The 14560-nt window shown below is 40.3% G+C and overlaps 1 protein-coding gene across 1 annotated transcript in view; it reads right to left on the bottom strand.

Moving 5' to 3' along the window:
- Positions 1–14179, bottom strand: part of LOC142659996 (interleukin-13 receptor subunit alpha-1-like) — a 41186-nt gene extending 27007 nt beyond the window's left edge. Inside the window, exons 1-3 of the mRNA XM_075836646.1 lie at positions 14128–14179; positions 9111–9176; positions 5810–5955 (exon numbers count right to left, since the gene is read on the bottom strand). Coding sequence (XP_075692761.1) covers positions 5810–5955; positions 9111–9176; positions 14128–14179 — 264 coding nt within the window. The remainder of the gene's footprint in view (positions 1–5809; positions 5956–9110; positions 9177–14127) is intronic.
- Between the last annotated feature and the right edge of the window lie 381 nt (positions 14180–14560).

Here is a 14560-nt window from a genome sequence, read left to right as displayed (position 1 = left end):
ATGGTCTTTCTCATATGTTAATACACATCTTTTATAACCTTAGATTTCAAATAGGTCTTTGAAGGTCAATGGTATTGCTTTATCTTGTAAAGTAATAACACTTACTGTATATTAGGCTCTGTTCACACTGTCTGCCGGGAAAGCTCCTGACACATAGGTCAAATGTAATCATAGGATCTCATTCAGCCGACGGAGGCCAAAAGAGTGTCTGCAGTTAACGAAATGTTTCTATGCAATGGAATCCTGCAAAAAAAGTATACCGTGCTGTATGTTTTCTTTTAACATTGATGTCTATGATAAACTATGCCACTGTTTGCCTATACAAAGGTATACGTCGCAGTCTTCCATTGGAGGTATACAATCGGGATATCCTCGAGCCAGGGCCAGCCTTAGGGGTGTGTGACTTCTGTCATGGCACAGGGCGCATCACTCTAGAAGGTGGAAGGGGGCACTGCGCTGGCTCCCTTAGCCTGCTTGTTTCAGAAGCGTCCTGGCCCTGGCCTTTCCGCCCGGGCGCTTCTTCACTCATTGCCGTCGCTACCGCTGTAGCAGCCATAGCAGCGGCACCGGGCATGGAGGCGCCTGGATTGGGCCCCCTCATGGCCGGCGGCGCCGCTAGCAGCGGCTGCTACAGCGGTAGCTACGCCACTATAGCAGAGCAGGGAGGTATCACTTACAAGGGGGCCGTGTGGCACTACCTACAAGGGGGCCGTGTGGCACTACCTACAAGGGAGCCGTGTGGCACTACCTACAAGGGAGCCGTGTGGCACTACCGACAAGGGAGCCGTGTGGCACTACCTACAAGGGGGCCGTGTGGCACTACCTACAGGCGGAATCTGAGTGGTGGGCTGATGGTCTACTATCTACAGGGGGCTGTGTGGCACTATCTACAAGGGGCTATGTGGCACTACCTATAAGGGGGCCATGTGGCACTATCTACAGGGGGAATCTGAGTGGGGGCTGATGGTCAGTTTACTGTGAGTGGGGGGCTGATGGTCTTCAAGTGGTTTCCACATCTGAGCTCCAATTGAAATGAATAGGAGGCAGAAAATACCTGCGGTGCCCGTTTGGAGCACTTTTTTGCCTGCGTCTTTTGCATTAGCTTCAACCACTTAAAAATAAAATAAAAACAAAAGGTCAAACGACGCTGTCAATTCATTTCCTGAAGGAATTTTGAGGCAGATTTTTTTTCCTTACAAAAAACGCTGTGTGAACATACCCTATGAGTGTAGAGCTTGTTTTCAGCCGTTTTCTGGCTTTCCCAAAACAATTTTTGGTAGGGGTAACCTAAGGAAATTTTATTTTTCCAGTGTGTAGGGGGTACTACAGGGGGCATAATATTGTGTGGGCACAATATTATGAAGGCGTTATAATGTATTATATTATTATACTGTATGGGGGCACTAAAGGGGCACTAAAGGGGCATTATACTGGCGTTATAATGTATTATATTATTATACTGTATGGGGGCACTAAAGGGGCATTATACTGTGTGTGGGCGCTATATAGGGCATTATACTGTGGGGGACATTATACTTTATGGGACTTCTTTTATGATGGGGTGGGGCGCCAGAAGAGAATTTGGCACAGGGCGCTATCTATCCTAAGGCCGGCCCTGCCTCGAACACAGTGTGAACAGAGCCTTAACTTAAGCTGATTATACACATATTATACACTGAAAAGGATTAAAGGACTTCTGTCATGAATAGAGAGAACTATCTACATCTGCATCTATTAGGCATGTTACTCCCTCTAAAGTGCAGAAACGTATGTGCACTACATGCCCATTTAGTTACCAATTTGAAGTTTGCAACAGGATTCCCCATGGGACTCATACCCACAGGCACATTACGGCTACGTATTGTACAGAGCCATAATATGGCTCCAATTCAAGTGCATGGGGCCTTTTCTGTGTCTTCATATGACTCAAATTTCATATGACACCTAATGGAGCCTGTTCTCGAGCACATTGCTGCTCATTTAAAGCATCTTTTTTTTTTTTTACACACATACGGAGCGAGGAAGTATAATTTGTTGTATATAGTGCCTACTACATTTTGCCCTTCCTGCAGGTCATTAAGGCGGCTATTCAGAAGGTGCAGATGTGCCCACTGGGTCTTCTCTATTATAATATCTTATAGAACCCTAAGGGTATGTTTAAACATAGCGTAAATGTGAACGTGATTAAAATAGGTTTATTGATTCCATTTTTGTAAGTATGACTGTCTCTTATGAGAGGGAACAAGGCAAGAGATAACATTGTATTCTTGCTTGAAAAATGTTTTTGTTAAACTTGCAGGTGTTAGCCTGATGTAAGCATTTCATAAGAATTATAATTTTACATTTAAAATGTTTTGTATGTCTGTGATTGGCTCAATATGAACATATTCTCATTGTATGCTATTGGATGAATCAGAATCAACTTCACATTGTAAAATATTGGCTGAAATCAAATCCACTCCCTTTTCCAAGGATATTATTGTAATAAGATTTCGGCAATAAACTTTTAATTAAATTTTAAATAATTTTGGGTATACAAAGCAGTGTCTCTGTGTCTCTTACTTATTTCCGATAGAACATATGATTTGGATCTGGACAACTTTTCTGGGAGGATATTGTTGACACACAGGTCTAAAACTTAAGATATCTATCTATCTATCTATCTATCTATCTATCTATCTATCTATCTATCTACCCACCCACCTTACAGAGGTCGCCTTGTCGTGGCAGGTGGGCAAACACTTTTTGATCAAAATGTGCACTAAGAACCTCCCTATTTGTAAGTAGATTTAGCAGTAATGCATATTTATTTATATTTAGTGGCTTAGGTGGCATTAGTGTTCGCAGTGTGCTGTCGCCATTTCTTTGCTTGATATATATATATATATATATATATATATATATATTTGAACAAATCTCATACACACGTTGCGTAAATAAGCAGCCAAAAAAACATTCATAAATTAAATTGTGGTGCGGTTTTAAATCGCAGCATGTCAATCTATCCTTCAGAATCGCAGCTTTTCTGTTGTGGGTTTTGAATTCAATGGGAGGTAAAACCCGCAACAAAAAACGTAACTCATAAAAAAAAATAATATATATATATAAAATAATAATAATCTTCGCCTTACCCCGCTCTCTACATGTCTCCGTCCTGGGATGAAGTTTCCAATCGCAGGCTGCAGCGGTCACATGGGATGAAACATCATCCCAAGAGGCTGGACATCTCGAATAACGGAGGGACGTGTCACCATGATTATGGCCCGGGGTAAGTATAAAAGGTTCTTTTTTTTGTAGCACTGCTTACTGCAGCAGTAATCCTGCCTGAAGAACCGCAACACAGATTGGTGTGGTTTTTTGGCCAGAGTTCCCTGCGGGGTCCAGGGTGGATTCGCTTTGTACTTTTTTTGAGCGTATCCGTACTGTGTGAACATATTCTAACAAAGTTTTCTGTTCTAGTTTCAGATGCATTTAATATTAAACTGTATGATTTAATATTGCTTATAGAAAATTTTTGAACATTTCTTATTTAAAGAATGTCAATACATTTTTTTATCGCTTTAATGTATAAAAAACGTTCGGAATGTTAGCAAGAAGGAAGGTACACATGGAATGTTATATGACTACACATTATTTATCTGTAGTCTGTCACCATGGCAATAAATCTTTCTGCATTTGGGCTTTAGACACAAACAGTTGGGACTTTTTATTCAAGTTGCTGAGTTATTATTTTAGATGAATTGAAGAAATAAGAAAAATGTGTAGCAAATGTGTACATACATTGATTAACATTGTAAGTACATTATTTTACAGATTGAGATATAGCTAATTTTCTCCTCCATTCACAACCTTCTGGTTGGAATCTATATGCATTCTATCTGTACTACACAGACCTTCCTGTGAATATAGCTTTTGGCTAGGTGTGTGTGTTTAGCATATATGCTAGGAAATGCGAACGTGTCCATAGATTGGTTCAAACATATGCCAAAAAGATGGCATACATCTGGGTGGTGTGTGTTGGCAACTGTATTGGAAAGCATAATTGACTATGCTTTCCAATACAAGGGCATCCCAGAAGGAAACGTATACGGTGTAGTCTAAATTTTTTGCAATGGGAGTCAATGGAGAATGTATGCAGCTGTTGGGCATACAGTTGCATTTGTCCGAGCTATTCCGAAGGATTATATGCCAGGAGATGGGCGTAACTATAGAGTGTGGAACCCCATGCCACACTTCTAAACGGGGCCTCCCAATTATGCCCCCCTCCCTCTCATCACAGATCCAACAAAATCCATCCGTCCCTGGCTTTTTTTCAGAGCCCGCCCCAGATCCCCACAGGCTGTCAATGTTATTCTAAGGGCCCACCCTCCATCTATACAGAACATTAATTTCATCAATCTTTGTTGTTACCATTGCACACATAATATTATGGCTCAATGCAGGAGCCACATGTTTAGTGCCATGAACCGGATCAGAACCTACTCTATGTGATCTGGAAAGCATTTCCTAAAGCAAGCTTTTTTGACCAAACAAGATACAATTTATTCCTGGCTAAATATTCGAATGCACATGAGTTTTAATATGGCCATTTGTTACACTGGGCAATTATTGAAAACAGGGAAATGCGCTGCCGACATGATAATAATGTATGGGGACGAGCGATCGGAGTAACGACTGCTCGTCCCCATCCATAGATCCGTGTGACTGGAGCAAACGAGCTGTCTCGTTGATTGGCGCTCGTTGCATCGGCTAAAATTGGCCGGTGTAATAGGGCCTTTACTCTTACTTTCAGTAGTGAGTCACAAGAATAATATTCATTTGTAGTTAGAATTATTTAAAAATCACACTAAAATTGGGAAAATATTGTAAAAAAAACACAAAAAAACCCCCAAAAAATAGCACATGGTCCATGTTATTAAACTTGTAGCATGCATTACTTTCATCTGTTTATGGACACCATCTATGTGCAGTCCATTTTTGACGGATCTGTTGGTAGAAGACACTGGACCAAAAAAAAATAGTAGCCCTCCTTCCTTTTATTTTATTTTTTGGCAGACGAGAAAAACAGATGACATTTGGAAGTAAAAAAAATGGACATACGGATGGATGCAGTACACACCTTCACATGGATGAAAGTATATGCCAGAAATGTCTAATAGTAGGAGACTCAGAAGCGGAACCCGCATTGATTGAAAGAATTGAGATCCCAATTCCTTGTTCAGCACTCCGGAGAGGAGGAGAGAATTCATGCGGTTTATAGAGCCCGCAATATGTCACACTATTAAAAAAAGTTCTGGAAAGAAGTCCATGATTTAATCTAGAAAATAGTCAATGTCTCACTAGAACATAATCCTTGGACAAATATTTTTATATAGATCTAGATAAAATAGCTTTGGATAAAAAAAAATAAGTCGTCATACAATCAATTTAATTCTAGAAGCTGCAAAAAAGCTATAATGAATTGATGGTTACATTCTGAAGTACCAACAACTCTTTACTACAATGGAATGGTTGGACATATGTAAATATAAATAGTCCCTTTTGAGAAAAAAAAAATACTAAACCTAAATGACATTAAAACCGCGTGTTCAGGAAATAAGAGGGGAAAGCAGAAATGGTTAATGATGTATGTTTGTTTGTGTGTTATGTCTTATCCTTTCCCTTTTTGATCTTTTTGGGTTAAAAAACTAATTTCTCCAGTTACATTTTTTGCAATGCTTTCAATTAAAGTGAAGCTGGAAGGATCACAGGTAACGCCAAGACTAACAGGAAGTCTATCTTCTGGTTTATAAATGGTTAACCAACTTACCTGCATTTGCTTTTTGGAATCTAGGGATGACGACATCACCACGTTGTATATTGGGGTGCAGTTGGCAGCGGAGGGTTCCCATTTAAAAAAAACCTGAAACATATTGCCCAATCTTACTGTGATGTTGGCTGGAGGAGGGAGATAGTCTGCATGGAAACAAAATAAATTGAGATATTGTTGAATTTACAGAATATTTTGTTGTTTTTGACCTTATACAACTAGTAAGACTTTATTTTTAAAAAGTAAGATGCTCTGCTTACAACAAGGACAAATCCCATTCATATGACAGCTTCCATGATGGTGAGCTGATCGCCAGTGATCTAGTTGCTGGAATCCCTGGCGATCAGCAGTTATCATCGGGGAAAATTACATGTGCGGAGTCGTAACTTGAAGTCCTTGGGTACCAATGTAAAACCTGCAACAAGGGCCCCCACCTACCATGTATCTTTTATAATACTAGTGTATTTAATATGGCAGGGGGGCCCCCTCAGGCTCCATGGTCCGGGTGCGTTTTTCCTCTGCACCGTCAGTAGATAACCCTTTAAGGATCATTATATGTAATGGCTGTGCTCACCCAGTGAAGCAATTTCCTAGCAGCTCTGATCTGTTGTCTTGTGCAACGTTCAAAGAAACCTTTCTAAATGAAGGTCCTCAAAACATTGCACAAAACAAAGTCATTTTTCGACACTTCCTGAAAGTACACCCAATAAAGAACGCTACAGTCAGCCTCTCCCCGGCCTGAAATGGCATTTAACTGCATTCTACTTGGAGAGAACACATTATATTTAATGTCCCTGTAAATAATAATAAAAAACAAAACACAATGTTCATCAAACATCTAACTCCTCAGGTAATGATAAATGTTCTGCATAGAAACTATTCATTATTTTATATTTAATCTCTAATAAAGATAATTATTGCCATATACTAGAACGGTCTGCAACTTGTGGCACTCCAGCTGTTCTGAAACGCCGACTCCTAGAACGTCCTCATAATTTGAGGGGAGTTGGAAGTTTAAGGCTCTATTCACACGACAAAACGTCCGTTTTGGTCAGTTTTTCTCAGCCGTTTTGCATCAGTTCCGTTGATGTGTTTCAGTTTTTAACGCCTGATTTTGACCCATTTTATCCCTGTACGTTTTAAAAACTGATGAATTTAAATGCCGCACACTGCACCCTGTAGATATTACCACACACTGCCCCCTGTTGATCATGGCACACACTGCCCCCTGTTGATCATGCCATACTTTATCATTTTGTTCAGTATGGAACAGCAGTTCCGTGGGGAGGCAGAGACTCCTAGCATTATAAATGTTTATGACGCCAGGTGTCCCGTTCACCTGTACCGTGGTCGCATCGGGAAATCCCGCCGACACATGGACCATTTTTCAATATACGGGAAGGTGTCCGTCGGCCATAGAAATGAATCGATCCATAATTACAGATAAAATCTGCGTTTGTTTGCATGGGGTTTTAACTTGTAAATACAACCTACAGTGCCAGCATTTAATTTACTGTACTGTAATCGGTTTTCTTATATGGGATCATAAAAAAAGTTTGGTTTTTTTAACCCATTTTTGATGCTAAACTTTTTTTTTTCCAAAAATTAAGAAATATTGCAGTTTTCCTATTGGCCGCTAGATGTCAGCAAAGGATAGCATACTAAAAAGAAAAAGCAGCTCAGTTTTTAAAATCTTTGGTAGTTTAGTAAATCACAAGAAGGGGGACGAAACCTAAACAGAAGAAATATGTAAAGAAAGGGCTTTAAGTGTCTCCTCTCCTTGATCCAATTAGGTAAGAAGCTGAATGAGACCTTTTGTGTAAAGTTTCAATACTAGATATTTGGTCGAGAAGTGAAGGCAAAGTTTTTATTTTTTGCTTCTTAAGTTTGGACCCTAATGAAATTAATTCTCTTCTAGAAGCTTTATAGGACTCCCATAACATAACATAGGTTCCTAGACCTCGGAGTTATCCAAATAAAAAAAGATTGTATATCTTGCTGGCATTTAGGAGTGTCCAGCAAGGTCTCATTAAAACCTCATGAACATTCCTTATGAGGTATATCAGAAATTTGTAGTTGAAAGGAGACCGGTGTATGATCCGAGAGTGATTTGTCCAATACCAGCCGATTGAACACTTTAAATACATTTTTATATCTAAAACCTATATTCAACCGATGGTTCGTATGATGCACCTATGAATAGAAGGAGTCATTTCTTCCAACCAGATGAACCGGTCTCCATACATCTATGAAACCTGCCTCTGAGGATATGTGGTAGTTTCCTCAATGCCTTATGGCTTTGGCTAGATGTACTGGGGGAGGGCAGTGGGGTTTATGTCTCCTCTAAGCACAAGAATACCTTCTGTGAAGATCGATCATTTTTCTAGAACATTTAGAAACCAGGTTATTTGCCTTACGTTGGGAGCACATATTTTTGCAAACGTAAAATTTTGATTTAACATTTTTCCTTTACAAATATCTAACCATCTTCGGAATCTTTTTAATCAAATTTTTTTTTTCTGTCTCAGTTAGTTTAAAGAGAGTGTATATAGTGAAACCGATGCTCCCTCCCATGGAGGCAGAGGAGTGGTGGGTGCTGTGAAACTAGACATATGAGAAAGAGTGGGCACACATCTTGTTTCGAAGCAAAACCTCTGATGTAGTGTCGGATTAGATTTAGAGTAGTCAAAATATATATCATTTAAAAAAATAATGCATTATAGTAAAAATATACTAGGCTAGAGTCACCAAACCGGAGAAGTAAAGTGATCTTGGAAAAAGGGGGAGTACAATTTATTTACGACACACAAAGCTGTCGAGGTGCAAAACCTTATTTAGCCTTGAAAAGAGACGACTAACGCCCGATTCAGATGAGCGTGTCTGTTTTGCGTCCGCAAAAAACGGACCATATTTAATGCATTTCAATTCTGTATGCCATCAGTTTTTGATGTCAGTGATAGTGCATTTTTTTTTTTACATTTATTTCTCAGCATTTCTTTAGCAACTGGTGCGTGAAACACGGACAGCACACAGATTACGTCCGTGTGCGGTCTGTGATTTTTACGCACCCATAGACTTCAATGGGTGACATGGTCCACAAAACGGACCTGAATAGGACATGCAGTGAGTTTCACGCAACGGAAACACGCTGCGTGAACAATCACGGATGTTTAAATAGCCCCATTGAATTGCATAGGTCCATGTTCTGTCCGTTTTATTAATGAACAGCACACTGACGTATACAACGTTAGTCTGAATAAGGCCTAAGGGGGACCTGTATAAATATATGAATGGTACATACAAAAAATAAGGTGGAAACCTGTTACACGTAAAACCCCCTCAAAAGACAAGGGGGCACTCCCTCCACCTGAAGAAAAAAAAAAAAAGAAGGTTCAATCTCCAGAGATGACAAGTCTTCTTCACTGTGAGAACTGTGAATCTGTGGCATAGTTAAAAATAAAAAAACATTTTGGACAAAAAGACAGCTTGGTTTTTCCACTTACAAGTGTATTAAAACAATACATTAAAGGGATGCTTAAAATAGATAAAAGTATCTTTGTACACGTGCAGAAGCAATGCTCAGTATACAGAAGGGTGTAACTCGCAAAATGCTTTCTACAACGAAAGAGCTGAATTTCAATACCAAGAGCAAATAAAACGTACCGTAACCAGATATGACCTCTCATAAAACAGACTCAAAATAATAGGGAGATGAGATTGTCAGGGGATATATCATATGTTATATTCAGATTGTTATATTTTACCAATGTTAGTCACCGTTTACTGTTAGCCCCAATGTGCCCCTAGATCTGGTCCTAAATACCAAAATTAGCTTTTCAAGGTTTTTAACGAGGTTCTCTCACAATGACAACCCCTGTCCATATAAGCCCTATTAGGGCATTTGGGTATCATAGAGGATGTCCACCAATTGGAACCCCCCCACAATATGCCAGAACAGAGGGCCCCTCAATAAAAAAAATATATGAGGGAATAATTACTGAGGACCCAAAAATTCCTACAGTATATTTTTTGCCAAAGATCCACAAAAATCCGACGGAACCCCCAGGACGTCCGATTGTGTCAGGTATGGGAGGCCTATATGAACCGATATGAAAAGTTATAGATTACTATTTAAAACCCCTATTGATTGAGCTACCATCTTATGTAAGGGACACAATAGATGTCCTTGGGAGGATAGACGGGATCCAAATTGAACCCGACATGTATCTCGTAACCGCGGATATCGAGTCATTCTACACATGTATAAGACATCAAGATGGTTTGGAGGCGGTCCGCTTCTTCCTGGGGACCAGCAACTAGGATGGAGAACTGTGTGAACTAATCCTTAAACTATTACAGTATATTTTGAGTCACAATGTATTCGTGTTCAAGGACAATTTTTATCTCCAGACACAGGGCACTGCCATGAGTGCGGCATGTGCGCCATCCTATACAAACCTGTTTCTCGGTTTTTGGGAGAGGCAGGTTATTCATGGGGATGGCGCTCGCGCCGCTGACCATGTGCAGTGCTGGCTTCGTTACATAGACGACATTTTGTTTGTGTGGCAAGGTTCGGAGTGTGAGCTGAGGAGCTTCATGCAACAATTGAATGTGAATCAGGTTAATATCAAACTGACATATACCTTTCACACAAATAAAATCGAATTCTTGGATAATCAAATTTATACTGATGAGTAAATCCGTAAATCGACCTCCGTCAATTCACTACTGCCTCCTCTCACACACTGTCCACAGTAAAAGCCATCCCAGTTCCTCAGGATGAGGCGGATCTGCTCCACTGACCATCTATTTGAACAACAATCTGCGGATCTTAAATATAGATTTGAAAATAGGGGATACAGCAAAAGATCTATTAAGGCAGGATATCGTAGAGCTAAAAGTACACCCGTACTGACCTTTTAAGAACTAAAACCCACAGAATAGGAGAAACCACTATAAGGTTTATCACCACCTATAACAATCGATGGGATGAAATGCGGACAATCCTAGGGCGACGTTGGTCTATTCTAAGATCTGAACCAACTCTGGCTCTCTGTCTTGGTGAAAGACCTATGATGACGGCCAAGAGAAGCAAAAACCTTCGAGATCTTTTCGTAAAAAGCCATTACACGACAAAAAAAGTAAACTACTTTGGATCACAGGGACAAAGGATAGGTTGCTATCCTTGCGGCAATTGTGTTCCATGCCTGAATATTAGCAGGGCTACTAAATTTGAAACAGTGGATGGCACCCGATCATTTGACAGAGACTATATCTCCTGCAGCACTACGCATGTAATCTACTATGCTCTATGTGGGTGTCCGAAGGTATACATAGGTTTGACTTCAAGGGAGTGGAGAGTACGTACAAGAGAACACGTGCAGGATATTGTTGGAGCAAGTGCCATAGATCTTGCAGAGCTGAAAACCCTACCAAGGCACTTTAAACTGTTCCACGGATGTAATCCAAAATCTTTAAAAATCTGTGGTATTGAGCGTATACGTTGTGGCATCAGGGGGGGGGCAATATGAAGAAGGTCTTGGCACAGAAGGAGTGCAGGTGGATTGACCAATTGGGGTCCATGACACCATCTGGACTTAATGAGAAACGGAGTTTTGCACCATTCTTATAAATCTCAAAAAGTTTAACCACCTTATCACCAGCCTGTTATTTTAATTTTTGTTTATTGCTTGTGTGTCTTGTATTAATACAATATCTTTTTAATAGGTATTTGATGTACCAGTTGACTATAGCCTGAGTGCCCGCACAACTGAAACGAGTACTTTAAACCCAGATGATGCTCTACAATATGGACTAGGATAAATATGCCTTATAACGGAGTTATTGATCTGTGATATGTTACATTTCTGCCATTTCCTTCTTCTCTCTTTTTTTGTGGAATAGTTACTTTGTCATCTGTCTTTTACAGACGACCTTAACTCCTTAACGCCGAAGGACGGATATATCCGTCCTCAGCAGCTGCTAGTTCGCGCAGGAGGACGGATATATCCGTCCTGTGATGGCGCGGGTACTGAGACTGTACCCACGCGATCAGCGGCAGGAGCACGGCTGTTATACACAGCCTGGCTCCTGCTGCAACTGCCGGAATCGAAGCGCGCACCGATTCCGGCAGTTTAACCCATTAAATGCCGCTGTCAATAGTGACAGCGGCATTTAATGTGTTTGACAGAGGGGGGAGCTCCCTCTGTCACCCGATCGGCGCCCCCGCAAACAAATCGCGGGTCGCCGTCGGGTTTCCATGACAGCCGGGGGTCTAACAAAGACCCCCAGGTCTGCCTTCAGCATCTGCCTGTTAGGCGATGCCGGAGGCATGACCTAACAGGTTGCCTGTCAGTTTTACACTGACAGGCAATAATGCTTTGGTATACGAAGAATACCAAAGCATTATATATGCGATCGGCACATCGCATAGTGAAGTCCCCTGGTGGGACTAAAAAAAAAAAAATGTAAAACAGTTGAATAAAGTTTGTGAAAAAAAAATTACAGTCAAAGTCAAATAAAACAACATTTTTGGCCCAAAAAGTGGTTTTATTTAGTAAAACGGTCAAAACAAAATCACACATACACATATATGGTATCCCCGCGATCGCAACATCTTGACCAATAAAATGAACATATTAAATTAAACCGCTGGATGAACGGTGTCCAAAGAAAACGCAAAAAACAACGTCAAAATGCTCTCTTTTCTCCCATTCCCCCCATAAAAAATAAAATAAAAGTTAATCTATAAGTCCAATGTACCCCAAAATAGTACTAATAAAAACTACACATTGTCCCGCAAAAATCAAGCCCACATACGGCCACATCGACTGAAAAATAAAAACGTTACGCCTCTTGGAACGCGGTGATGCAAAAACAAGTAATTTTTTTCTAAAAGGGTTTTTATTATGCAAACGTAGAAAAAACATATAAAACCTCTACATATTTGGTATCCCCGTAATCGTGCCGACCCATAGAATAAAGTGAACATGTTATTTACGCTGCATAGTAAACGGCGTAAATTTTGTAACGTGAAAATTAATGCTGGAATAGCTGCTTATTTTCAATTCTCTCCTAAAATAAAGTTAATAAAAGTTAATCAATATGTTATAAGCATCTAAAAATGGTGCAATTACAAAATACAACTCGTCCCGCAAAAAACAAGCCCTTATACGGCTATGTCGACGGAATAAAAAAAAAGTTACGACTCTTGGAATGCGACCGTGAAAAAACTAAAAATAATCCTTGGTCATTAACGTGCAAAATGGCCCGGTCATTAAGGGGTTAAATGGTTGTTGATGTTTTAAGAATTATTTTTTCTTCTCCCCTATTTTTCTCTTTTTCTTTTTGCACCGTTATGTATTCATGTATAGTGTTTTGAAATGTCGAGCATATTTGTGAGGCGTCTTTACGTCCACGCCGATGCTCCTCAATATATTTTCAAAGCATTTTAACATGATCCTACTCAACGTTATATATTGTATTTTATGTGGCTTAATATTATTATTGTCATAGAATCACGGTGTTATCCAATGTGAAATTTTCATAAAATATTTTCTCTTTCACAATGTCTGGTTCATAAACAGTATAATATAGGGGATCTTTATGTCATTCTTTCCCCGTGTATTAATAACAAATTTTTATTATACCGATAGATTAATCAGCTTTTTATATACATCGATTTTCATTGCACATTGTATTTGTGTTTGGGGGTCTCCAGTTGGGGACATATGAAATGGGCAGTATTGTTACATTATACACACATATTAGTAAACAAACACCTCTCCGATGTCTATATCGTCCTATGGGGAGCGCGCTCCATACGCACGTGACCGGGACTGTCGCGGTCCCCGCCCGAACCTCCGAGAGTGTGGTGCGCATATCTGGAATTCCTGGTACGCGTCAGGAACTCGGATGTGCGCCGCAGCACTGGAGGCCGGATGTGGGGCATGCCACACTTCCCGTCGCGTCGGTGGATGTGCGCCACACACCCATAGACATGTAAATACTCAAATTGCATTCAAAACACCTGGGCTATACACTATTTAGGGCGCACGTGAGCTAGATACATTACACCCCTTGAGGAAGCGGATAACACGAAACTCACGTCGGGGTCCACACGCAGACTCCCAGGTCACCCGAGACCACTGTTATGGGTAAGATTAACTGAGCTATTAATGATAGGAAAAATGATGCTGTAGAAACTACTCTTTGGACATTTATGTCCTTAACCGTTATAGTCTACACTAGCGTTACTTATGAGAAGATACTGCCCTTTTCAAATGCCCCCTGTACAGGGACTTTAATATAATACAAACCTGGGTAACCTGGTTTCTCTGTGTTCATATCGTATAGAGTCTCTCCAATCATGTACCGTTTTCACATGTTTGTTCTTATATGTATTTAATAAAATTTGTTATTCATTTTGATATACATCTGGCTTTATACTCTGTTTCTTGTATGTATAGCTCAAACGCGATCGCTGCATCTTAGTGGTTTGTAGCCAAATCGGCACCACTGTGTCGCCATCATGGGGTTGACTATGGCTGCTATGGCAACAGGATGCCTGACAATGGCCTCCTGGTCTGCCAATTAAGGAAGCTGATTAGGCCCCACCCAAGGGCGGAGCATAATCAGCAGTGCAATGTATTAGACCAGCATTTAAACAGTTGGACCTTCAAGTCCCCTAGTGGGTCCAAAAAAACGTGGATAAAAACAAAAAAAAAAAAAAGTGAAAAAGTCGGAATAAAA

Source organism: Rhinoderma darwinii, chromosome 8 (assembly GCF_050947455.1).
Source record: "Rhinoderma darwinii isolate aRhiDar2 chromosome 8, aRhiDar2.hap1, whole genome shotgun sequence".
Lineage (NCBI taxonomy): Eukaryota > Metazoa > Chordata > Amphibia > Anura > Rhinodermatidae > Rhinoderma > Rhinoderma darwinii.
The sequence above is the reverse complement of the archived record's forward strand: the minus strand, read 5'-3'. Positions and strand labels throughout refer to the sequence as shown.